General features: G+C 34.5%; 1 protein-coding gene and 1 pseudogene across 17 annotated transcripts in view; one reads left to right on the top strand and one right to left on the bottom strand.

Moving 5' to 3' along the window:
- The window catches only part of LRRC7 (leucine rich repeat containing 7), a 433,981-nt gene that overhangs the window by 113,757 nt on the left and 294,651 nt on the right, over positions 1-25,573 (top strand). The window contains exon 2 of one of the 17 annotated variants that reach the window (XM_054691286.1): positions 8,231-8,302. The exons of 15 other annotated variants lie outside the window; for them this stretch is intronic. In XM_054691286.1, the coding sequence (XP_054547261.1) occupies position 8,302 (1 nt within the window). In that variant the 5' untranslated portion in view covers positions 8,231-8,301. Of the gene's footprint in view, positions 1-8,230; positions 8,307-25,573 lie in introns of all 17 variants that reach the window. One more of the 17 variants, XM_037499528.2, reaches the window with a different exon arrangement.
- LOC119237386 (U2 spliceosomal RNA) lies at positions 19,758-19,850 on the bottom strand (annotated as a pseudogene).

Below are 25,573 nucleotides of genomic sequence, written 5' to 3'. Positions count from 1 at the left end.
ATTTGAAAGCCATTTTGCAAATTATAGAACTACTAATTTGAGTAAGTTATCATTAATGTAGCTTTGGGAAACTTTGTTTCTTTGAGCCTCCTTTTCCTCATCTGTAAAATAAGATTAGTATTTCATAGTGACTTTTGCTGTATTGTGTTTTGAATGTTATTAGGATGACTTTTGTGCACAGCAAAGACTGTATAACTAATGGCAGTTTTTAATTCATTTTTATGAAAATAAAATGTTTTAACTGGAAGCTAGTTTTTAAAACTGAACATGCAAATATTATTCTATTTGCAAGTCCAGAGTTTTAACAATCATGTTAAAACTTTATTATTCAAAACTTTGTTAAAATTTTTTTAAATTTATTTTTACTCATAAAACTAATACATTTTATCTGCTTTATTAGATACTTCAGCCCTTGTATAACAAGCAAAACCTCCCAAGAACTTAAAATACTGTTGTAACACTAATCAATTAAATGTGTAAATTTAATAAATTTCAAGCTCTCAAGTGCCAGAATGCTGTTGTTAATTAACTAAGTAAATTTCTAAATATCTCAACTAAACCTCACAACTCAACAATTTTTTTCTCATTTTGTTTGGATTCACATGCCCTTTAGCCCTTAATAATGTCAAATTCTTTTGAGTACTATAAAAACTTTAAATATCATTTGTAAATTTGTCCTACATTAAACCAAAAAATTATGGAGATGTAAAGTGGTTTTCTTCATGATTTTAATTTTTCATTTGTAAGCTTTCCTAGGATTAGAGACACTTTCATTTGCTTCTTCTTATACAACTTTTACCATTTTGATAATACACAACTCCCAAACCTTAGCAATTACAAACAAATTCACTTTTCATTACCATTACATGTTGACTGGGTCTCTGCTCTGCCTTCTCCTTGTTTCACAAAGAAAATTGTGCCATGTTTTGAGTTTGTCACAGAAGGCAAAGAGCACTAGTGAAAGAACATACCGGTTCTTGAAGCTTCTCTTGGTTTAATGCCATTAGCTAAATGATCCATGACTTAAGTTAGCATCACTGAGGCAGGAAGAATTATTCTCTTACAGGAAGAGCTATCTATTGGGAAGAACCAGATAGTATGAGAAAATACTTCAAATAGTTTTGAACAATTAAAACATTCTGCCACATCTTCCTTCCAAAACCACATAATCATATATATCATGACCTAATTAATTCTGATGAAGTGTCAACTATTTTTTATCATCTTTTGTAATGCCTTATAGTGATGCTAATCACCTTGCCTTGAGGTTTAAATGAGATAACATTAATGTATGCATCTAAGCATCTATACATCCATAGCAAATATAAGTAGAAATATGTTGTTTTCCTATTCCTTTGTTTCCACTTGATTCTTCCTGGTTCCATTTTGCTTATATAGTTATGTGGTTTTTGTTCAGACCCAATCCTCTAAAGCATGGATGAAATAGTATTGCTGTTTTGTTTTCAGTTACTCTGAGAGTTCCAGCCATTATGGTCTCAGAAATCTTGCATTCACCATCACTTAGACCTACCCCTTCTGACTGTTCTAGAAATTATATTTACATTCTCTGCACCTTTTACATTGGACTGTCTAAAGGTCAGATCACAGTTTTCTCATATTAAACATATTGACAATAATCAACCAGCAAGTCATTTTCATGTATGGATATAAGTAACATTTTCTTTATCCAATAATGTATTTGTGCATTATTTTTTTAATGCACAACTGATCTAACTAGCCATATTATAAAGGGTATTGAAAAGTCAGAGAAGTTAAGATTTAATGATGTAGGAAATAGGAAACAATTGAATTATCCGAGGCAGGAAATAGGAAAACAGCATGATGTCGTTTTTTTGCAATGTGGAAAGGAATATGAAATTTTTTATTTTAATTTTAAATTTTTCATTTATTTTTTTTTTATGTTTTATGTATTTTTTTCCTCATTTTTCATTTTTGCACAATGTATGCATTTTTATCTTGGTTATATTCCCCATACAATTATACAATTCCCACCCCCCTTATTTTGATCCTAATCCCTTCTCCTCCCCGCGCGCCCCCCCCCATTGTGTCTCTGGTTTATAGTTGTTTGTTGATTTTAATTTTTACTTTATTGTAATTAGTCTTTTTCCTGGTCCCTTATTTAGGTGTTCTAAATTCCTGCTATGAGTGAGACCATCCGGTATGGAGTATGTGATTTTATGTCAGACTATCCTGTGTTAAAATCCATTCACCACCAATATGGCCTTAGTACTTCAATACAGCAGTGAAGACCATACTTCCTACCTCATAAACTGTCATTCATGCATTCATTCAATTACTATCAAATTCCTACTTTGCACTAAACATTGTTGAACAAAACAAACTCAGTTCTTGATTCCATTATGTTCACAGTTTAGAGAAAATATACAAGACCAGAGTCAAATTATTAGCAAACAACAATGGTAAGTGCACAAACAGCACGCGTGATAGAGAATAGAGGTATGTCTTTTAAGTAATTGGTTAGGCAAAGCCTCTCTAAACCTAGAGCTGAGAGGGACAGATGAGTGGCCTGATCTAGCCCAAGAGCTTTGCTACAGCTATAGGACTTCTTTCTCTTGCCAGTACCACTTAGGTCAAGCAGTTTCATACTTGTATTTTCCTCCTTCCTCCCTGAAAAGGTTAAGGGACTTGGAGAGGGTCATGGATAGGAAAAAGAACAATGAAAGCATTATAGTGGTCCCACAAAGTTCTGCCATTTTGTTCTGTCTTATTAATAGCCTTATGGTAAAATATACACTTGGAAGCACTTAAGGAATCTTGATTTTGTGGACTGACATTCTATTAAAATTTAATAAAATATTTGGGGTATCCAAGGCACTGACTAATCACAATTTACAGGCTTTTCATGGAACCCATATTGTGCTGCGTGTCCCTTCCCCAGTTCCCTACATAGTACAATGTACACACTTCTGTCATATATATCAGATTATATTTAAATCTGCTTTAGATTTCTGTTTCTCAGCAGAGGGATGATTCATATTGTGTTCCAGAACCCACACAGGTTGGATGCCCAGCAGACCACAGTCTCATAATTAAAATTCTGGTTTTGCCTGCAACTTTCTGAAAGTCCTTTATGTCAGAACTTTAAAGCTCTGCCTTCAAACTAAAATGATTAACAATGTCTATTGCAAAGGCATCCTCTGCTCCACCCAAACATCACAAATCCAGTGTTGAATGTATGTTTTCAGGTTTTCCGGGAAGCAGTGTGACTCTAAATCATATAGGTTAGCACCTGCAAGATCTGACAAACATATCCTAGTGAATTTTCTGGAAATACTGGTGATTTTCAAAATGTAATTGATTCTCACTTGCTAAGGATGACTGTGGTGAAATTCTTGCTGAAGTGGTGAATGGATTAGGGCTATTTAAAATAGATTCATATAGCCTTGGTGATTTGATAGACTGTATTATTATTATTGCCTGCTGTTGGTTTCTCTCCCTGAATGGATAACACTCATTCCTGTCTATTGCTGTATGATTTGCACTATGTCCTAACAGGTATATCTGAGACTATGGAAATTTGCTCTGAAACTTCCCATCTGGATCTCAAAAATGCCTGAAATAAAACAATGTGAATATTTGGGAATTGTATGAATGATAGTGCTAGTTTCTGAATGAGGGAACTGTGGAGAAGGGCCAGTGTTTCATTTACTATGGCAGCATAATAAATTACCCCAAAACAGGAAAAATATTAAAAACAAAATAATTTTTTTCAAGGCTTATAATTCAACCTAAATATTCTTGTTTGGATTAGTGCTTGCTTATCAAATTTCTTTTGATATGCAGTACCTGTATTTCATTAATCCCATGAACATTGTTGGCATTAAATAGTCACTGACTATTTGTAATCACATCACAAAAACACCAAGAGAACATTAACCATGTGGTAGAGTTAAAATTCTTAGCTAATTTATTATCTATTTCAAAGCATTCTTGACATTTCAAACCCCTTGAATTTTTTACTTACACAGTAGTTGCAGATCTAAATCTCTAACTTTAGTATTTTCAATAGTACCCACTCTGCCCTCTGGATTTGAAAGGTTAATTTTAATGAACATTTAAACACTTGCATTAGGCAACCTCATTTAAATATAATTGAAATGTGAATCTGGGAGTTGTAAGTTGGCATCCAAATCTGGCCCATTTACTGTGCAGTCATAGCTGAAGTGCTATAGAAACACTTGTTAAATATTGCAGTGTCTACAGAGTGATAAACATTGATTAGAAGCATGACTGAACAAGGTTCTTGCCCTTGGGAGACCATGTTTTAATTAGGAATTTATACCTTCAAGACTTGAACATGTACTCTCTACTTTTGACTAGGTGGTCAAAGAGGCAGGTCAAACTAAGGTCAAAAAAAGCTGGGACCACAGAAAGTTCTGGAAGGAAAGGACTACAATAAAAAGTACCAGCCAATAATAATTAATGCATATAATCTAACTAATGTATACAAAGAGTTGGGATTTTGTGTCATTTACATATAATTTAGCTAGTGTATGAGAAGTTTATACTTCAAGAATGTTGACCAAAAAACTAAAAACCAGAAGTACTAAAAGCCCAAAGTAAGGTATCTTTCAAAAGACTTTCAAACCATGCTCCATATATAAACTCTTCCAATAAGTCTTTTAAAAATGACCTGGATTATATAAATAATAATAATAATAATAGATATTAAAAAATAAAACTTGCCTCTAAAAATTGAAAAAATAAATAAATAAAAATGTTAATGCTAAAAAAAAAATAATTAATTAAAAAATAAAAATGACCTGGAGGCTCAAGCATGTAGCTAAGCATATCTTGGACTAACCAGGAGAATGAAAACAACTCTTGAATATTTATTTTTCTTTTAAGCACCTTATTTTGTTACTCAGTAAGAGGGACTATCAAGACATGTAGGTTGTTCAATATTATACCAAGGGCTTCCCTCCCCCTTCATTAAAAATATGGTATTATCTGTATACTACATGTATTAGGTCACTTATAAAAGAAAAAATAAAATACTGCATTTAATAAAAGCATGTGTGTTTTCCTAACATATTCTCCCTTGTCTGAAAGAGTATGCACATCACACTACAAACAGTAAGGCCAAGTTTGTATGTGATTTGCAAAGAACAAAAGCAAGTCTACACATCCATAAAATAACTATATATTATACTATATTAATACAGTACACTAGCAATGTAACTATAATAAAACAATATGCAATTATTATTGTAATAGTATAATACAGTATATAAAGTTCAACATAGTATAATAATATTGTATAATGATAATATAGTAGTACAACTACAATGATTATGATAATGATCTATTGTTCTAAATGCAGCTGTATTCCTTTCATTGTACTTAATGCTGAATCTACCTGAAGTAGAGGAGAAATCTTTATTTTCAACAAAATAGCAGAAAAGAATACAGAAAGCCAGAGTATAATAATTTGAAGTACATCACATTATGGGCCTCCCCCAGTGGCGCAGTGGGTTGAGCGCAGCGCTGTGAGGCTGTCTACAGCCTCCATGGCGCCAGTTTGATTCCCCACCAGGGAGATTCCCACATGGTATGGCAGACCTCTCCTGTCTCACCCTCTCCTGTCTAGCCCACTCCTGTCTCATCCGCTACTCCCCTCAGCAGTGTATTTCGGTGCTTCTGCCTGTTCTGCTCCCTGCTGTCTCTGGTGGATTCTCTCACCCTCCCGCACCTCTGGCCTGTACTGCAGGGCTTGTATAAATAAATAAATAAATAAATAAATAAATAAATGAATAAATTTTTTTTTTTTTTTAGAAAAATGAAGTACATCACATTCATAGGGGCTAAAATAGTATTTTTATCCTTATAATTGTATTTGTTGCAATAAAGCAAAGTAAGAACAAATGTGTTTCCCCTAAGGAGACTGTTTAGCTATTATATTATTTTTAAACATTTATGAGACACTTAGTTAATATTTATTGTCATTTTACAAAAAAAGAATATAAAATAGATGATTTCAGTTTTCTAACACGTAGACATAGGTTATGTTAAATGGTATTTAACCAGGTTGTATCTTCCTATTTTTACAAAATTCGAAACAATGTTTTGTTGACTGTAAACATTTCATAATATAACAGCATAGTGTGGCGGTGTGTAAATTTTTAATTTTATTATAAAAGTTAAAAGACAAAAGCACTAAGGATAATATTAAGCACAGAATTAGTTTGTTTCTATTTCTTTTTAATAATGCATTGGTAATTAGAAAATTACTTTAGCCAAAATATAGGGTTTGCTAAACTTTATTCTAATAGTTGATTCCAATACTTATACAAATAAAGAATGGCATCAATAAATTTAACTTTATCTCTAGCATTTTTACTCTTATTTCTGTATTTTTGCTTTATTTTTTCTGTTCTAAAATACCTTTAGAGTCTTAACTTTTATTTTTTTTTTTACTATCTCAGCCTAACTATGATCAATTAATTGCCTTTATCAAGCAGATCTTGAATATTTTCTTAGTTCTGTTGCTCCCCTTTAAATTTTTTTGATTAGAAAATTCCACTAAATAATAACAACAAAGTTTCCCTTTAAAATCTCAAAACAAGCTAGGCACTACCTGTCTCTAGTGAGCTGGACACTTCTCTTTCTATTAATAAAAAGTGCTTAGTCCTGACTCATAATTTTAATAATCCCATAGAGGGATTTTCTTCATTTCCCATATTTAGGTAGAATAGGAATTAAGCATGGAGGCTGCAGCCCCCCAACCCGATACAGTAACTGAAAAAAAATCTCTGCACATTCCAGAGCAAGATGACCCAAAACCTACTATTTTAGACCTTTGTGCTCTTGATTATAAAAGTTCTGCTCTCAGGGGCCTCCCTGGTGTTGCAGGCGGTTGAGCGCCGCACTGTGAAGCTGTCCGCAGCCTCTGCAGCGCGGGTTCAATTCCAGCCAGCCAACGAGAATCCCACATGGCGCAGCAGACCTCTCCTGTCTCGCCTGCTGCACCCCTCAGCAGTGTATTTCAGTCAGTCTGCCTGTTCTGTTCCCCGCTCTGTCTCTGGTGAATCCTCTCACCCTCCCGCGCATCTGGCCTGGTTCTTGTATAAATAAATAAATCTTTTTTTTTTAAGATTTATTTTATTTATTTATACATACATACATACATACAAACACTGGGTACAGTCAGAAGCGCAGGAGGGTGAGAGAATTCACCAGAGCCAGAGCGGGGAGCAGAACAGGCAGAAGGACCGAAGCACACTGCTGAGGGGAGCAGCGAGCTTGACAGGAAAGATCTGCCACGCCATGTGGGATCTCCGGGAATTGAACCCATGCAGACAGCTTCACAGCTCTGTGCTCAACCTGCTGCGCCACCGGGGAGGTCCACACTGACTCTTGAGTGTGTGCTCTCACCTGCACTGAAACTTAACTTCTGACTTACCTACTTTGACTTCCTCATTCATGTACCATAGAACTTTCCTGTACCATAGAACTTCCAGGGTCCCTCAGCACCTCAGGGCCCAGTAAATGTCAAGCATGAATTACAAATGTATAGGTCGCAAATTATAATACACATAAATGTTTATGTGCACTGATGTCTTAGAATCTACTTGTTAAAAATAAATTTGATTACATGTATATGGGAATTTTAAGCTAAATTATTGCAATTATGATACACAGAAAACATTAAACTGAATATGTGCACGTATAAGTGCTAATGATCACTGGGAGACACCAAATCGGAGTTCAAGGTACAATATAGTGAGAATGTAAAACCTTGTTCATTCAGATTAATTAGAGGAAAAGGCAACTCTGACCTGTTAAAATATAAATTATAAAATTATTTTAAAGAAGTTATTTTTATAAGTTTTAAAAACACAGGAAAATATATTTTACATTTATCATGTAGTTATTAAGAATAAAATAGTCAATGAGGTAGATCATGATGAAAATCCTTATACTTGTAGCTATTGAAGTGTTGCTCTAAGAACAAATATTGGGGAAAACATACCCTTTTGCTTCACGCTGGATTTATATACTCACAGCTCAATATTTAAAATGGCAGTATTTGTGAAATTATTCTGATACAATGTATACCATGATAATTAGGAAAGCATCTGATTAAACTCTTCACATTTTATTCTTGGTTATTATGTTAATTTAGATGCATTTGTTAATTATAAGTTCAGTAAATTAAAATTTTTTAAATTTTCTTTTTTTTTTAAAGGAGCCCGCTACATGAAAAAAATGCAAGTCAAAGTGGTCACAACCTAGAAGTCTGCAGAGACAGGAATAACTAGCAAGTAGATACTATATTATTTTACTATGCTTAAGTATATAGAATTCAGTAGTTTTGGGGAATTTTACTCTCTACTGACCAAATAATCTTGTAATTTAAAATATATACTTAGTAGTATTTGTATTACTATATTATACCACATAAGTAGTTAGCAAGGCAAATGGTAACTATGGATTTTAGGAAACTAGTTTTTTTGTCAATTATAATGAAATTATTTGGGTCAAAAAGACAGGTGTAAATATTGTTTCCACTCTCGGGTCTTATTTTTAGAGCCCTAATTCAACAGTATATTCCTTTATAAAACAAGTAAGTGAATATCCCTTCCCTTGTGACTTATCTAACAACTACACAAGTGTATTGCTTCCTCTCAAATTATTCACATAAATTATATTATAATCATGTTTTAAGAAATAGAGTGAAATTGCATTGAAGGTTACATTTCAAAATTTCAAGGTGATATCAAATGAAATCCAAGAAAAAAGCAAGAACTTTTCATTCATCAGTACTCCCTGACATTTTCAAGAAATGAAATAAAACGTTCAGTGATAAAACCATGCAGTGTTTGGGTGAATGGATTTATTTTTAAAAAGGACTTAAGAATGGAGCTGGGTAAATAAGATTATTTGAATGGCATGAGGAATTTTTTAAAATCTCGTTACTCCATATTAAGGTGGTTAGTGTTTACTTTTTTTAACCTCTAATGTAACTTGAAGATTATATAGAATCAGAAAATGTTAAAGCTAAAGGGATTTTAGAAAGTATAAATCTTTCATTGGCATAAATTAAGGAACAAAGTTTGCAGTTAGAAAGTGATTTTGCATGTCAAAATTCATACATATATGTACTTAGATATACAAACACACAAAACGTACTTAAAATATATTTTTAGAGATTAAATAAAATGCATTAAACAAATGCAGCAGATTTATTTACTTATGCATACAAGAGCTGGGGTACAGGCCAGAGGTGTGGGGGGTGAGAGGATTCACCAGAGACTGAGTGGGGAAAGAACAGGCAGATCGACAAAAAATACACTGCTGAGGGGAGCAGCAGGCAAGTCAGGAAAGGTCTGCTGCACCAACTGGATAGCTCCCTGGCTGGGGATTGAACTCGTGCTGCAGTGGCTGCAGATAGCTTCCTAGGTTTCGTCTTAACCTCTTGTGCCACCAGGGAGGCCCTGCAGCAGATATTTTTAAATGTGATAGCTATTAAAATGTATTTGCGAATAAAAATATGTAAGAAATGTCAGCAATACCCACAATTGAAATATTCTGAAAATCATACATGAATACTTTTTTTTTTAAGATTTATTTATGCATACAAGAGCTGGGGTATAGGCCAGAGGTGTGGGGGGAGAGTGGATTCACCAGAGACAAAATGGGGAACATAACAGGCAGGTTGACCAAATACACCGCTGAGAGGAGCAACGGGTGAGCCAGGAGAGGTCTGCTGTGCCATGTGGGTTGCTCCCTGGCTGGCCAGGAATCGAACTCGTGCCTCAGTGGCTGCAGATAGCTTCATAGGTTCCGTCTTAACCCTTGCACCACCAAGGAGGCCCCATAAATACTTTTTATATTTAAAACTCTGTAGTAGTAGAAATGTCTATAAATTTAGAAATTGTGTAAAATAAGCAATTTCAATTGCTTAACAGTACAGATCCCTAAAAAAATATAAGCAGACAAAAGTTGCTTCCCTTTCAATCTTCTTTTATAGCTTTATAAATGACAACTCATGGTTGATAAATACCTTACATATAAACTTTATCAAATATTTATACAATTGAAACCACACATTGGATAAGAACCTAAAGCAATGACTCAGTGGAGATGAAAAACATTTTTATAATGTAAATTACTAGTCATCAATGTATTTGATTTATAATTGTAAACTTTTTATCTTAGGTTGTGGTACAGTAATAACAAGCTTATAAGTTTGTAGAAGGAAGGCACCTCAAAAAAATGTACCTTCAACTTTCAGAATCTTTTAAAATAGTTCAGTTGGAATATCTTTGAGTTGAAGGAAAAACATTATGAAAACATGTTCATAAATAGTCACCCTCAATTTTTAATAGTCACCCTCAATTTTAGCTGGAAGGGAAGGAAGAAGAATTTAAAAGATATTGAAGAACTAAGGCAGTTCTTTCTCCCCACTGGTGTCTCTGCAAGCCTTCTTTTCTTTACTTTTTTTATATAATAAATCTGCCCTTTTGGAGATATATATATATATATATATATATATATATATATATATATATATAAAGATATTGAAGAATATATGTATAAAGATCTTGAAAAACTGGAAGACTGTTGGGAGAAAGTGTGGTGGAAGGTATGGAAATTGATGCTCACAATAATCCAAGTGGGAAAATTTAGGAATCAAACTGAAGTGGTAGCAGTAGTGATAGACAGAAGGACTTTAATTTAAAAGAAATAGTATCTTCACTGGTATCCATTATTTGATTTGGAACATTAAAATAAGAGCACTTACTCGTATTTCAATAGATGAGGTTAAAATGGTAACTGTAGTTTGGAATGAGACATTCAAGTGCATGTAATAAGCAAAACGAGGATATCTTATGGTCAACAGAAATGCAGAACTGGAGTTCCAGATTTGTAAGACATGATAGCCAGATTTTTCTGAATAGAAATAGTAATTGAAGCCACTCGAATTTAGTTAAAGCATAAAACGTATACAGAGTAAAAAGGGAATATTACAAGTACAATTCCTGTGATTATCAGGATTTAATCATCAGAATTCTGTTTAGAGGAAGCAGATTCAGCTTTTGGGGGTACAGTGTTCTACAAATGTCTACTGAGCCTAGCGATTTTAATTCCTCTTTTTGCTATTTTTTTCTTGTACATTTTGTGTCTATTAGATCTATCCGTTGATGTGATTGGTTCATTGATGTCCTCTACTTCCATTGTGTTGCTGCCAATCTCTGTTTTTAGGTTTGTTAATAGTTGCTTTATATATATTGATGCTTCTCCATTTATATATTAGTAAGAATTATGTCCTGATGCAGTTAACCTTTAATCATTGTATAATGTTCATTCCCAGTTCTTGTTACCTTCTTTAGCTCAAAATATTTTATCTGATGTAAGTATGGCTATCCCTCCATTTTTAGAGTACCGTTTGCTTGTAGGACTTTTTTGTAAACTATCATTTTTGGTCTATACTTATCTTTGGATATTAGATGGGGTTCCTGGAGAGAGCGAAGAGTTAGGTTTTGTTTACTGATCCAACTGCTACTCTCTGCCTTTTGATTGGTGAATCCAATCCATATAGATTAAAGGTAATTATTGATATGTGAGATGAAACACTGCTTCATTTTTATCTGTGGATATTATTTTTACTGATTACAGATTTTCTTTGAGCTCTTCAAAAATGTCATTCCATTGGTAAAGAAAGTCATCAGTGTTGTTGCTTTAAAAAAAAAAAAAAGATTTATTTATTTATTTATTTATTTATTTATTTATTTATTTATTTATTTATACAAGCACCGGGGTACAGGCCAGATGTGTGGGAGGGTGAGAGGATTCACCAGAGACAGAGCTGGGAACAGAACAGTCAGACTGAGAAAGTACACCGCAGAGGGGAGCAGCGGGTGCGACAAAAGAGGTCTGCTGGGTCTTGTGGGACCCTCACCTGCTGGCCGGGAACAAACCAACACTGCAGAGGCTGCACACACCTTCACAGCGGCACTCAACTGCCTGCGCCACCAGGGGAGGCCCAGTATTGTTGCTTCTTTGATGATTTTTTGTGTTATTTAAGTGATTTTAAATCTTAAAAAATTGTACCTCCAATAACTATTCTTTTCATTTCAATTTTTAAACATTTCGGATAGTATAACAAAGACTTTTACAAAATTCTTTAAAGTTTATGGATGTATGTTCTTTTTCACTTTTAGAAATAATTTTTTTTTAAGATTTATTTATTTATATATACAGGAACTAGGATACAGGACAGAGGTATGAAGGGTGAGAGGATTCCCCAGAGACAGAGTGGGGAACAGAACAGGCAGATTGGCTGAAATACACTGCTGAAGAGAGCAGCTGATGAGACAGGAGAGGTCTGCTATGCCTTGTGGGTGGTTCTCTGGCAGGGGATTGAAATCATGCTGCAGAGCTTCATAGTGCTGTGTTTAACCCCTTGAGCCACCAGGGAGGCCCAGAAATAATGTTTTTTTAAAGCAATTTTGAACAAAATACTAGTGTGATAAAGTATAATCACTAATATAACAAAAACAATTTTTTGCTCACAATATATTTTTAAAACAATGAAATTTAATTGTTTTCATTGATTTACCATTTATTTACAAAACTAAATAAATTTGGGGGCTACATCTTCACCTCTTTTGATTATAGGCCTCACTTCACCTACCACCAAATTCAAGTGCCCTTCCTACTGCCAGGTCAATACCCTCTGTCCTTCCCTCCTATACACCCCAATTTCCCTTCTCCTCTGGTAGCCTCTATATTTTCCACAGGAGTGAGGTGATATCTCATTGCAGTTTTGATTTGAATTTTCCATAGTCATTGCTTTTGTCGTGATTTGTTGTTTGCTTTATTTATATTCCACATATGGGAGAAACCATATGATAATTCTTTCATTTTCTGATTTATTTCTCAAAATAATCACCTCAAGTTCCATCAATTTTATTGTATATGGCAAGATTTCATTTTTTTTAATATCTGCAGGGTGTTCCATTCAGTACAGATACCTCACTTCTTTACCCAGTCATCTGTCAATAGGCATTTAAGTTCTTTACAAATTTTAGCCATTGTGAATAATACTACTATGAACATAGGTATTACTGGGTCACAGGATATTTACATTTTTTTGTCTTTTAAGGTATTCTAAACCATTTTCCACAGGGACTGTATTAGTTAACATTCCCTCCAACAATTAGCAAGATTTCCTCTTTTGCTGCACTTTCACCAATATATGTTGTTTTCTAGTCCTTTTGATATAGATTGTTCCCACAGGAAGCTTTTGATTTGAATTAATAATAAGTGAGTTTGAACATTTTTTTCTTGTGCCTGTGACTCATAATATTTTCTTTGGAGAAGTATCTATTCAATTACACTGCCCATTTTTTTTTATTAGGTTGTTTGGTTTTTGTTGTTGAGTTGTATAAATTCTTACATATTTTGAATATGAAACCCTTGTCAGATGTATCAGGTGCTAATGTTTTCTCCCAGTCATTAAGTTTTCTTTTAATTTGTGTGTGTTTTCTTTCACTGCAAAATCTCTTTTCCTAATGTTGTTCCATTTATTTTTGCTTTTGTTTCCTTTGCCAGTGGACTCGAGTCTCTGAAGACTCTGTAGTTCAAGTCCATGTCCATATGTCTATTACCTATGTCTTCTATATAGTAATATGATTTCATGTCTTTTATTTAAGTCTTCAATCCATTTTGTATTAAGTTTTGTGTATGGTAGCAAGTAATAGACAGTTTCTTTCTTGGCCTCCCCTGGTGGCGCAGCGGTTGAGCGCTGGGCTGTGAAGCTGCCCACAGCCTCTGCAGCGCTGGTTCGATCCCCAGCCACCTGCGAGGGTCCCATATGCACGGCAGACATCTCCTGCTGCACTCGCTGCTCCCCTCAGCAGTGTATTTCATTAGTCTGCCTGTTCTGTTCCCCGCTCTGGCTCTGGTGAATTCTCTCACCTTCCCGTGCTTCACACTGTACCCAGTGCTTGTATAAATAAATAAATCTTTAAAAAAAAAATAGTTTCTTTCTCTTTTTTTGCAGGGGGGAGGGGATAGTAGGTTATATGTGGCTGGTTTCCCAGCAATGTTTGGTAAAGAAGCTTTCTATTCTCCATTGCATGGTTTGAGTCTTGTCAAAACTCCCTTGTCCACATATGTAGTGGTTTATTTCTGGGTTCTCAATTCCATTCTGTTCTATGTTTCTATTTTTTATTCCAAAATCATACTGTTTGGCTTATCATTAATTGATATTATAACTTGAAGTTTGGGAATGTGATCCTCATTGTTTCTTATCAAAATTATTTTTAAAATTTGACAGAATACTCAAATAAATTTACAATTTTAACCATTTTTAAAGTCTGCAAATCAGTGACATGAAGGGCATTCACATTATTGTACTGCTATCACAAGTATCCATCACCAAAAGGCTTTTCATCTTGCTAAGTTGAAACTCAGTACATTCCGTTCTCCTTCTTCCCAGACCCTGGAATCCACAATTTGGATTATATTAGGAAGCAAAAACACACATGTTATATAATAGGCACACAACAGAAATTATGTATAATACTTAATAAGCAAGAAATACATATACATTGGACAATTTTATTTCAAAGAGATATTTCTTTTGTAGAGCAGAATTTGTGTTGAGAACTGAGAAACCTAAACATTTTTGAAAAAAATTTTTCATTTATTATTTGTATGTAAAGAATTTAAAATTGGAGAAAATATACCAAAAAGGGACATTGGAATGCTTTTTTACACTATGATTTATTTACTCAGACAGTTTTTTTAAGGCAATACATTGTTATCACAAAATATAAGTTGCAGGTGTACATCATTAAAAACCAGCATCTATTTATGCTACATTATGTTCACCTGTAAAAGCCCAGCTCTTTTCTTCTCCTGCTATTGACCTGTTTTACTCAATTTACCAAGCTTCCTTCTCCAATCTCTTCACATCACTTCTAATCCCTAACTGCTTTATAGTCTAAAAGTTATTTGTTTTATTTAGCACTTCCATTTGTTTGGTTTATGTTCTACACATGAGTGAAAACATATGTTGTTTGTCTTTCTTCATCTGACTTTATTTCACTTAGCATAATAACCTTCAAGCTTGTCGATGTCATTTCAAATGGCAGGATTTCATCTCTTTTTATTCAACCAATATTGATTGAGCATCTGCTGTGTGTTGGACCTGTTGTAGTTGCTGGGAATATAGTAGTAAATAAAACAATGAAACCTACACCCTGATGAATGTGTGAGTTTTACATAGAGGAGTAATATTTATGGGCTATGAATTTAACAGAAAATTCCCAACAGCTGTGTAAGAAATTGATTGGAATGTAGAGAAACAAGATGTAGAAACTAGTCAGAAGGTTATTTCCTTTTTATATGAGAAGTCAAAGAGGCCTGCACTTGTGAATAGCAGAGAGAACTGCAAAAACTAAATTTTTATAAATAAATAATTTCAATGTTCTATAGGAACTGGTTTGTTGAATAAATTCTATTTAACAGTTATTATAAATAATTTTATTTTCATTCATGTGATTTAAGTGTGATAAACCTGAACCACAAAAAAAAAAATATTACTAAGTCCAAACCACCTCCAATTCCATATCCTACTGAGAGTGAAACAGTCATTATGTTTGCTAAACAAAGAGAAATGAAAAATGATATAATATTGTCCATAATGAGTAATCTAATATTGATAACTGATTATTGCACATTACAGGTGGCATCTCTGTGGATAGAAATTCAAAATCTAAAGAGTGAAAATTATGACAAGATTTTTAGAGCCTAAAATGCCCTTTTGCAGCTTAATTGTCTAAAGGTTGTGAATATTATGACAGAAAAGAAATTCATTGAATGCTGGGTGAACCACCAGGTAGTTGTATAGAAAGCGAAGCTAGAGGGAAGCAGGGAAGTTGACCCAAACTGTACTTGACTCTCACGGTCATGATGGTCAGAAAGAGACTATTTCCACCTGCACACTCCAGGCTCCTGACCAGACATGTGCTGATTTCTGCATAAGCCAGCAACCTGGCTTCTGTGCCCTGAGGTGTTCTGATGCCAGCTGAATGATTTCCCAGTGCTGTCATGTCTGTCTGACTTTATTCCTAACTTTCCTGTGCTGAACAAAGATATGTATGGTTTGGTTGAGCAATTTATAGCTAGAATGTAGAAAGCAAGATTGGTTGTCAGGTCATAACTGCAACCATAAAACTGAAAAGGAAAGAAAAGGCAGAAGGAAGGAAATTGACATGTGTTAAGTAACTTTTTATGTAGTTCAAGTACATTTTAACACACATTTTCACACTTACGCCTCATGATATCTCTGTAAGAGAAATGAACTGAGCTGAGACTAGTTAGTTAAGTGACTTTTCCATGGTTACCACAATTGTGGTAACGGGAAAATCAGTTTTGCAATCTTTTCCTATATGACTCGAAGGACCACTCTCTCTCTACTGTTTTGTTAGGAGGAAAGGGTTTGCATGAGAGAAATTGGATGGAGAGAACATCATAAAATTTTATTGCCTTTACAAAACTCTATAGAGACATAGGTTTATGAAATAGAAATGGAACAACTCCTTCTTAAAGCAACAATGTACAATGAAAATAACTGTCAGTATTGATGCTATTGAATGTGGCGCCTCTTGTCATAGGGTAAAGGGTACATTGGTAGGAATAACCTTGAGAGGTAGAAAGAGTAGTTTTTAAGAGCAGCCATGAAATATCCAGATAATAATACCAAATGGATTTTTAAAATAGGACAGAGATTCGAGCTAACAATGTGGATTCAGAAGGCTCTACCAGGCCTCCCCTGGTGGCGCAATGGTTGAGCGCTGGGCCGCGGAAAAAAGAAGGCTCTACCATGAAATTGGGAACTAAAACCAAGAATGTGAATGAGATTTCACATGCACATAAATACAAAAGTAAGGTAGGAAGAGAACACAGAAAAAAAAAAATGTATGTTAAAACAAATAAAATTTTTTTAGAAGATTTATTTTTTATTTTTATACAAGAGCTGGGGTGCAGGCCAGAGGCATGGGAGGGTGAGAGGATTCACCAGAGACAGAGCAGGGAGCAGAACAGGCAGACACCGGAAATACACTGCTGAGGGGAGCAGCGGGCAAGACAAAAGAGGTCTGCTGTGCCATGTGGGAATCTCCCTGGAAAGCTGGGAATCAAACCTGTGCTGCAGAGGCAGCGGACAGCTTCACAGCACTGTGCTCAACCCGCTGTGCCACTGGGAAGGCCCAAAACAAAAAACATTTAAAGAGCTAGGAAGAGGGCCAGGATAAAGTGAGTTCATAGAAGCAAAAGAAGTAAGTACTAAAGAAAATATAGTCAACAGAGTTAAATAAATGCTATAAAGTAATCTAAGGGTTCATGGAGCCTCTGGGAGAACCTCATAACAGTGTAGTTTAAGAAACAGACTGGGGCCTCCTTGGTGGCCTAAGGGTTAAGTCTCAGCACTATCACCACTATAGGCTGAGTTCTATCCCTGGCCAGGGAGCTACCCACATGACACAGCAGACCTCTTCCATCTCGCCTGCTGCTCCCCTCAGCAGTGTATTTCAGTCAATCTGCCTTTTCTGCTTTCTACTCTGTTTCTTGTGCATTCTCTCATCCCCTGAACCTCTGGCCTACACGCCCAAGCTCTTCCATGCAAAAATAAAATAAAATAAAACAATCAAAAAAAAAAAAAAGAAAGTAGCTGATTTTAGGAAACAAGCTCTGAGATGAAGCTAGAGGTTATGGGGGAGTGTTGGGTAAGAAGGAAATGAAAATACAATGTGTTTGCAACAGAGGCCTCCATAGAGCCTTGGAGCAGAAAATCCTTCGGAATTAGACTAAAGTGAAGGAAAGTGCCTTGACCTTTAAGTCCCTATCAACCAGTCATTGGAGGAGTGTAATCTGTGTGGAATAATTCCCTTCAGTAAAAGGCAGTGCCCAAAGAGGGATGCACCTGTAAGCTATTAGCAGGCCAGCTCTGGCAACTGAGAGAATGAATGGTTCCATCCTACAAGGTAATCTGGCTGGGGCAGCACCTCACAGAATCTCAGGAGAGTAGAGAACATGAATTTAAGGACTAGGTTACAATTTTAAATACTTTGCTCTAAGTGATTTTATTATTGCAGTCACTAGTCTCATCTTTCAAATTTTCCCCTACCACCATCTTCTTACCAGCTAACTTCTTTATCAAGATTTTCTCTTAGATGTTTTATTTATTTATTATATGGCCTCCAGTTAAGTAACATTTTCTTCACAGTTCTTTGTTGTTACTCTTAGAATATCTTGTACAATAGGGACAGATGTAAGTCTAAATGGATTCCAGTAGCCATCCCCATTAATATATATTATGTGTATTTTTACAGAATTGCTTTATGTAAGTCAATTATCAATGGAAAAGAGGTTTTCCATGGACTTTCTAAGTTATAGACTTTAGAAATTTTAAACCAAAACTTGAGTCTTTCAACTACTTTGAAAGGCTCTGACTTACTGAGAAGACTGGTTTTACATATTTTATGTGAGGCTTTATATTTCTTAGAAGACACTAAATAAATAGACTTACAATTATAAATATGAAATCTTACCATAATCTCATGCTCATGAATATTGAAAAAGGGTAAATAAAAGCTGTTAATCATTTTGGTGATTATTAATTTATGACAGCTCTGAACATGGGGATAGAGTAAAAATAGTTCCCAGGAGGGATCTGAGTCAACTTGTACTTACATCATTATGTCAACCACTTTTATCACCCCACATCCGTCTGTTCCCTGTAGGTGCTTAATGCAATATCAACCACTCTGGCAGTCACTTGGGATGTGTTTTTACTGACAGTTTTATTACTTTTTTTTGGACCTATGGACTGTGTTTTTATTTCTGTTTTAAATTATCAATAGAATAGTTTAATATTTCAGCTGTATTGGCAGGTTTTGTTTTTGAGAGCTATAAAGTTCTAATACATTAAATTCCCATTTAAACAAAACATCTACCTCTCTCCCCCAAAAAAACAGCATCATGTATAACTTTATGGAGTTCTAACTAAAAGACTTTGAAAAAGGAAAATTTGTTCTTGCTTTGAAAAATACCATACACGCACACACACACACACACACACACAAGCGCGCACGCGCGCATACACACACACACACACACACACACACACACACACACACACACACAGCAGTCCCATCTGTCACAATGCCCAGAGAATATAGTTAACAAGGAACAAGGCTACATTAAAGGACATAAAATATGCAGCAAGAGGAAAAGCATAAAGCCATCCTGCAGTTCATTGACTTCACCTGCTGTGCAGTGCTCTCCTTATGAACAAGACAGATTGGGTAGTTATTGCTACATCAAAATATCTGCCGATGTAGACAGGGAATTGGAAAGGGAAAACTGGACTCCAAATTCCAGCTCCTTCCGTGGTCATTAGCCAAGGAGATGTGACTATGAATTACATTTTCTTTCATTTTAAGGAAACAAATCAACTTTTTCTACTAGAAAATATAAAAAAAATCACAACTTTTTTTTTGCATGAAGGAGACTGCAATTCTAATTACCAATTTGGCAAGTGAAAGAAGTGAACTTTGACTTCAAGTTTTGCAGCTATGCCCAGGGGTAAGGAACAAACTGTTGAAGAGAAGAACTGCTTATAATCTAGATAAAAGCAACTATATAAATTCACTATTGTTTTACCAAAATAGAAAGCAGCACAAGAAAATAAGACTCGTGGAAGATGATAACAGAAAATAAATTGTACACTCAAAAGGAAAGAGATAACACAAGTACTACACTTGATCTTAGCCAAAAGGCCGAGAAGCGATGATAACACAAGTACTTAGACATCCTTTTCCACGGGAGATTTTTGCTTGAATTGTAATTTTGAAGGGTGTCTTCTTTACTGTCAAGTAACAAATTGGAAAACCATTATCTGGAACAAAATGTTCAATGCTAAACTTGTTGAAAGTAGTCTCCATCTGTGAATGTTAGCACATTATCCAAGGTTTCTCTATGGGTGCTGTTTGAAGACAGAATAACACCAGATGTTCTAAACAGTTTATATGCACTTATGAAATAGAAATGATCTTGCTTGTTTTTAGTAAGAAGTTATTTTTTGGTATTTACAGATAAAACATGAAAATGCCCTCCATACTGTCCTTAAAACTTCTGGCTTAACAGGGGAAAAAATAGTATTTTTATTGCTAGCTAGCTAATTTATTAAAAAAAAAAATACTACGCTAATTTATTTGATTTCCTTTAAACAAACTTTTGGAACTATTTTCAAATCATTTACTACCCAGAAAATAAAATAGAAAAAAATTCTCTAAATAAAAAAATGTTACAAGTTATAAAAATAACACCAACTTAATAGTAATGATGATTAGCTAATTAAAAAAATAGTGATTTCTTTAGTAGGATCTAGATCATAACTTCAAGTAAAAAGGTATGAATTTTATTATAAGGGAAACACAACACTATTGCAGATAGATTTTAAAAAGCTGTTTATAGTTTTTTTTTAAGAAGTGTACAGTGTTAGACATTCCCATGAAAAAGGAGAAACATATGTAACTGTCAAAAAAAGATGTATACAGATGCAATTTAAATATGTAATCAACAAGAAATTCCAAAAGTAAGAAGCTAAATGTCTGAATTCAGGAACTGTGAAGGAATAATTATTTTAATGTTCTCTATTTTAATGTTCTGTTGTGAGAGAATGAAATAATGATTGTTTCATAATTAAAACACGGACAAAATTAAGCGCACTATTGAAAAAGATAAAGAGAATTTCTACAGTGCTCTATTGGACTTAATATATACTTACAATATTTTGACTACATTTTGACAAAATAAAGAGCTGACTTTATAGTTTCTCTCATAAACAAAATGTTTTATTTTCCTCGAACTAAAAAGCAAGATGTGAGTAAAGAATGGGGTGTACCAACATGCTCCTCTGCAGATGTGTTTACCAAAATATACTTCTATAGAGTAAATTATTTTAATACCTTAGATATAAAGCATTTTTGTAGGTAATCTGTCTGCCATATGTTCCTGAAAAGTGTGAGTTAGTCAATGGGTAGCGATTTGATCCAGTGACTCTATGAGCTAGATGTGAAAGGAATATCTGATTCCTAGGAGTGATTCAAGTATAGTAGAGATGTAAATGGGTTTTGGGTTTAAAAAAAATAGCTTAAAACACGATAAAGTGGGTCTCCTAGGTGGCACAAGCGTTTAAGTCTTAGCACTTTGAAGCTATCTGCAGCCATTGCAACATGACTTCAATCCCCAGCCAAGGAGCTACCCACATGATGCAGCAGACCTCTCCTGTCTTGTCCATTGCTCCCTTCAGCAGTGTGTTTCAGTCTGCCAGTTCTGCTCCCCACTATGTCTCTGGTGAATCCTCTCACCCCCCCATGCCTCTGCCCTACACCCCAGCATTTGTATATATAAATAAATAAAACATATCTTTTTTAAAAAATGGTCAAGCTGGAGAATCATAGAAACAGAGATCAATGTACTCTACTTATAGACAAGTTTTTTTTTTTGAAATAAGCTTTTTAAATTATTATTTTTTATTTTTTACATCATTGTTCATTTTTAAACAATGTTTGCTTCCCCCACCCACTCAGGTGTAGTCCCCATAGAGTTTCCTTCACCAGTGCACCCGTGCACCGTCACCTCAGTCCCCTGTGCTCCTCCCTCCCTCCCTCCCTCTCATCCTTCTCCCTCCTCCTCCCCTGCAGTATGTCTCTGATTTATAATTGTCCATTTTTGCATTGTTGTATTTTGTACTATTATTTTCTTACACTGATGTCTTATTTGGTTCCCCTGTATTCCTGCTATAAGTGAATTATGCTCCGTGAAATAAGCTAGAAGGAAAAAGACGAGGTTATTTTTAAAAAATGGTGATTTGATTCAGATCATATGGCTACTTTAAAAAAAAAGATTTATTTATGCATACAAGAACTGGTATGGGGGGAGCCAGAGGTATGTGGTGGTGAGAGGATTCACCAGAGACAAAGAGGGTAACAGAACAGGCAGACTGATGAAACACATTGCTGAGGGGAGCAGCGGGCGGGACAGGAGAGGTCTGCTGCGCCATGTGGGTAGCTCCCTGGCCAGCCAGGGATTGAATTTGTGCTGTAGAGGCTGCGAACAGCTTCACAGTGCTGTGCTTAATTAACCCCTTGCGCCACCAGGGAGGCCCCAGATCACATGGCTATTTAATAGCAGAACAGGGAATAGAATTCAGGTCTCCTGAGTCTTTACTCCAAAGTACTCTATTGGAATTTTGGCAAGATTCCTGATAATACTTGATGTTCCCTGTTAGACATGCAATTAAGCTTATGATTAGTTCTTATTCCATTTCTCTGTGAACATGTCTTTCTTCAGATTCTATGAGATGTCACATTATTCACTCGGGGACAGAAAAAAGAGTGTAAAAATTGAGTCAGTGAAGTAATTTTATTTAAGTTGTCCAGAAAACAAGGATAACAACATGATTTGATTATTTGCTATTTGTTAGGTACAAGTGACTCCCACTTTAATTTTATTTCTGAATAATGGCAAGAAATTTTAGTTAATTGGGACCTCCCACATCAATTCTTTTAAATTTCCCCTGAATTTTGACATTATATGTCATCCCTGGCATTTTATGGCATGTCTTCTTTAAACCATCAAACCATTCTTTGCTGGCAATAAAAACCTCTTCCACAGATTTTTCAAGACAACATAAGTTTTTATGCAGACAAATATCATCTTTATTAAAATTATCATTTTGTTTAAAAACATTTTACTCTATCAGGTAATGCATCTACACAAGCAGTAGCAGTTTTCCTTTTCAAACACCATCCATCATACTTTCTCACCATCGTTAATTGCTCAGATCTACCACAAGCAACTTGGCTAAACGTTGTGTCCTGTGTCACAGTCTGTAGGTGGCCAGGTATAGGCATTTGAATTGCTGTTCTGATGCTCTTATTTGTGTTACAGTACATTGTAAAAGTTGGATATTCATAAATAACAGGGGTTAAGCTTGGGAATGTCACATGTATTTATTATGAATACAAGATCCTGTTTAACTTTATTCTTTTTTTATATATTATCATATTACTAAATCAAAATAGTCATTGTAGAAAAGCTAGAAAATAATTATAGTCAAAATAAAGAATATATAAGCACCCATCAGAGATAAACACTATTTAATTTGAGGTAGCTCTCACTGAATACACACACATACGGTTCCCCTATATTCCTGTGCTCCTACATCCTTCCCTCTGATCCCTCTCCCTCCTCTTCCCCTGCAGGATGTCTCTGATTTATAATTGTCTGTTTTTGCTTTATTGTATTTTGTACTGTTATTATTTTTTACATTGATGTCTTATTTGCTTCCCCTGTTTTCCTGCTATCAGTGAAACCGTCCAATATTTTTCTTTTTCCTTCTGGCTTATTTCACTGAGCATAATTCCTTCTAGCTCCATCCACATTGCTGCGAGTGGCATGAGTTTATCTTTTTTGATTTCTAAATAATATTCCATTGTGTATATATACCACATTTTCTTGATCCAGGATGACTGATGAATTTTAAAAGCAGTGTGGGTAAACAATATCCTTATCCAATGGTGAGATACAAAGAAACATTATGAAAACAATAAAAATATTTTGGAAATGTCTGTATCTATTAACTATATTAAAAGTGGATAGAAAGTAATATTATGTTCTTACTTAGATTCAACAATTGTTGACATTTGGACACATTAGCTTTATCATTCTAGATCTAAGTTATAGCTATAGGACACTTTACCTTTAAATATTTTACTCCGTAGCTCAAAAAATAAGGACAGTCGTCTATAACCACCACCATTTTTAAGCTTTAGAAAATTTACAATTATTTCATAATATTATCCAATGTACAATTCATATTTTAAGTTTCCTCAATTATCCCCCAAATGCTTTTTATGACTATTTTGTTTTGAATCCTATTAATGTTAGAGCATTTTGATTATTATAATCTTCAATCTCATGACTTTTTCATGTCACTAACTTTAAAAATCTTGGCCAGTCTCCATTTAATATGTCCCAAATACTGGATTTATTAATCATCTTTTCATTATTATGTAAGATTTTCCAATTGTTCGTATTGTATACTCTTATCACAACAGAAGGCGTATAGTGTCACTTTGCTCCACTATTAATGATTCTTTATTCAACCACTTAACTGAGGTGGTATCAACTCCCTACATTGTTATTTACTCCTATATAACTAGTAAATAGTATGTGGGGTTCAAAAGCAACCCCAGTCAAGTGAATTCTTGACTACAATAAATTTTTACCCAACAGTTTTAGCATCCATTGATAAGCCTTGACTGAATTTCACTAGAGTTTGCAAAATGGACAGATTTTACCATTTTTTACATTGTATTCACATATTGGGTATCTCTCTTACTATAGCTCCCTGCTTTCCTCCCTCCCTTGACACTATAAATTTATTATTTTTAATTCAATAAATTTCTAAAACTCAATGAAAATAATAGAAATTTAACTGTAACCCAGTTTACTTTAACTGTAAAAATTTAACTTAGAATTTGGTACTCAGAAAAATATATACATTTAATAACTAACATTGTTTCTTTTTAAACTAATAATTTTGTTGCTTTTCTGCAAATCTTATGGCATATGTTAAAATTATTTTTTTCACAATTTTCTCTTTCTAAAAATGACATTCAAAGTTTGTGAGATTAAACACTGAAGAAAGTGTTATATAGCTTGTTTTTAAATTCCCATAAGATTTGATTACTCTTGAGCCTCCCTCGTGGCATAGGGGGTAAGTCTCAGCCCTGTCATTCTATCACCACTGCAGCCTGAGTGTGACCCCACCCAGGGTGCTAAACCACACATGGCCCAGCAGACCTCTCCTGTCTCGCCTGCTACTCCCCTTAGCAGTGTATTCCAGTAAATCTGCCTGTTCTGTTCCCCACTCTGTCTCTGCTGAATCCTCTCACCCCTGCGCCTCTGGCCTACATCCAGTTTTTCTATGCATAAATTAAATCTTTTTTTAAAAAAGATTTTTAAAATCTTTCTGGCTAATTAACTTAAAATAGACAATTTTTAATGTATTCAGTACTTCTACAATGTTTAATAATTGAGCATCCTAACTCAGTTTGCTGTCTTTATCTATAGAGAGAAAGCAGGGAACATTATTTACAATGACACTTTTCTACTTCTAGTTTTTACACACGTAAAAATAATTAATGTTTTCATAACATAACATAATCCAATAATGTTTGAATTATGATATATTTTTAGATCATTAAAAGTTGGTTTTCACAAATGCCTCATCAGTGTTTGTGAATAAGTGATGACTTTTTCAAAGGAACAAAATCTCTCCTGAGAGATGAAAATTTCTATCTGGAAAGTTACAGAAATTTGAGTTAATTTTAATACAAAAGTCCATTCTCATGATAAGAAGGCAGTTTGAACTGAGGCTGAATACAGATTTTGTGGTTTAACTGTTGTATGTTTAGATCTAGATGCATTCGCTGCTTTGAGA

This window comes from Talpa occidentalis, unplaced genomic scaffold (assembly GCF_014898055.3).
Source record: "Talpa occidentalis isolate TD23 unplaced genomic scaffold, MPIMG_talOcc4v2.1 talOcc4.9, whole genome shotgun sequence".
Taxonomy (NCBI): domain Eukaryota; kingdom Metazoa; phylum Chordata; class Mammalia; order Eulipotyphla; family Talpidae; genus Talpa; species Talpa occidentalis.
Note: the sequence above shows the minus strand (reverse complement) of the source record. Positions and strands in the feature narration are given on the sequence as shown.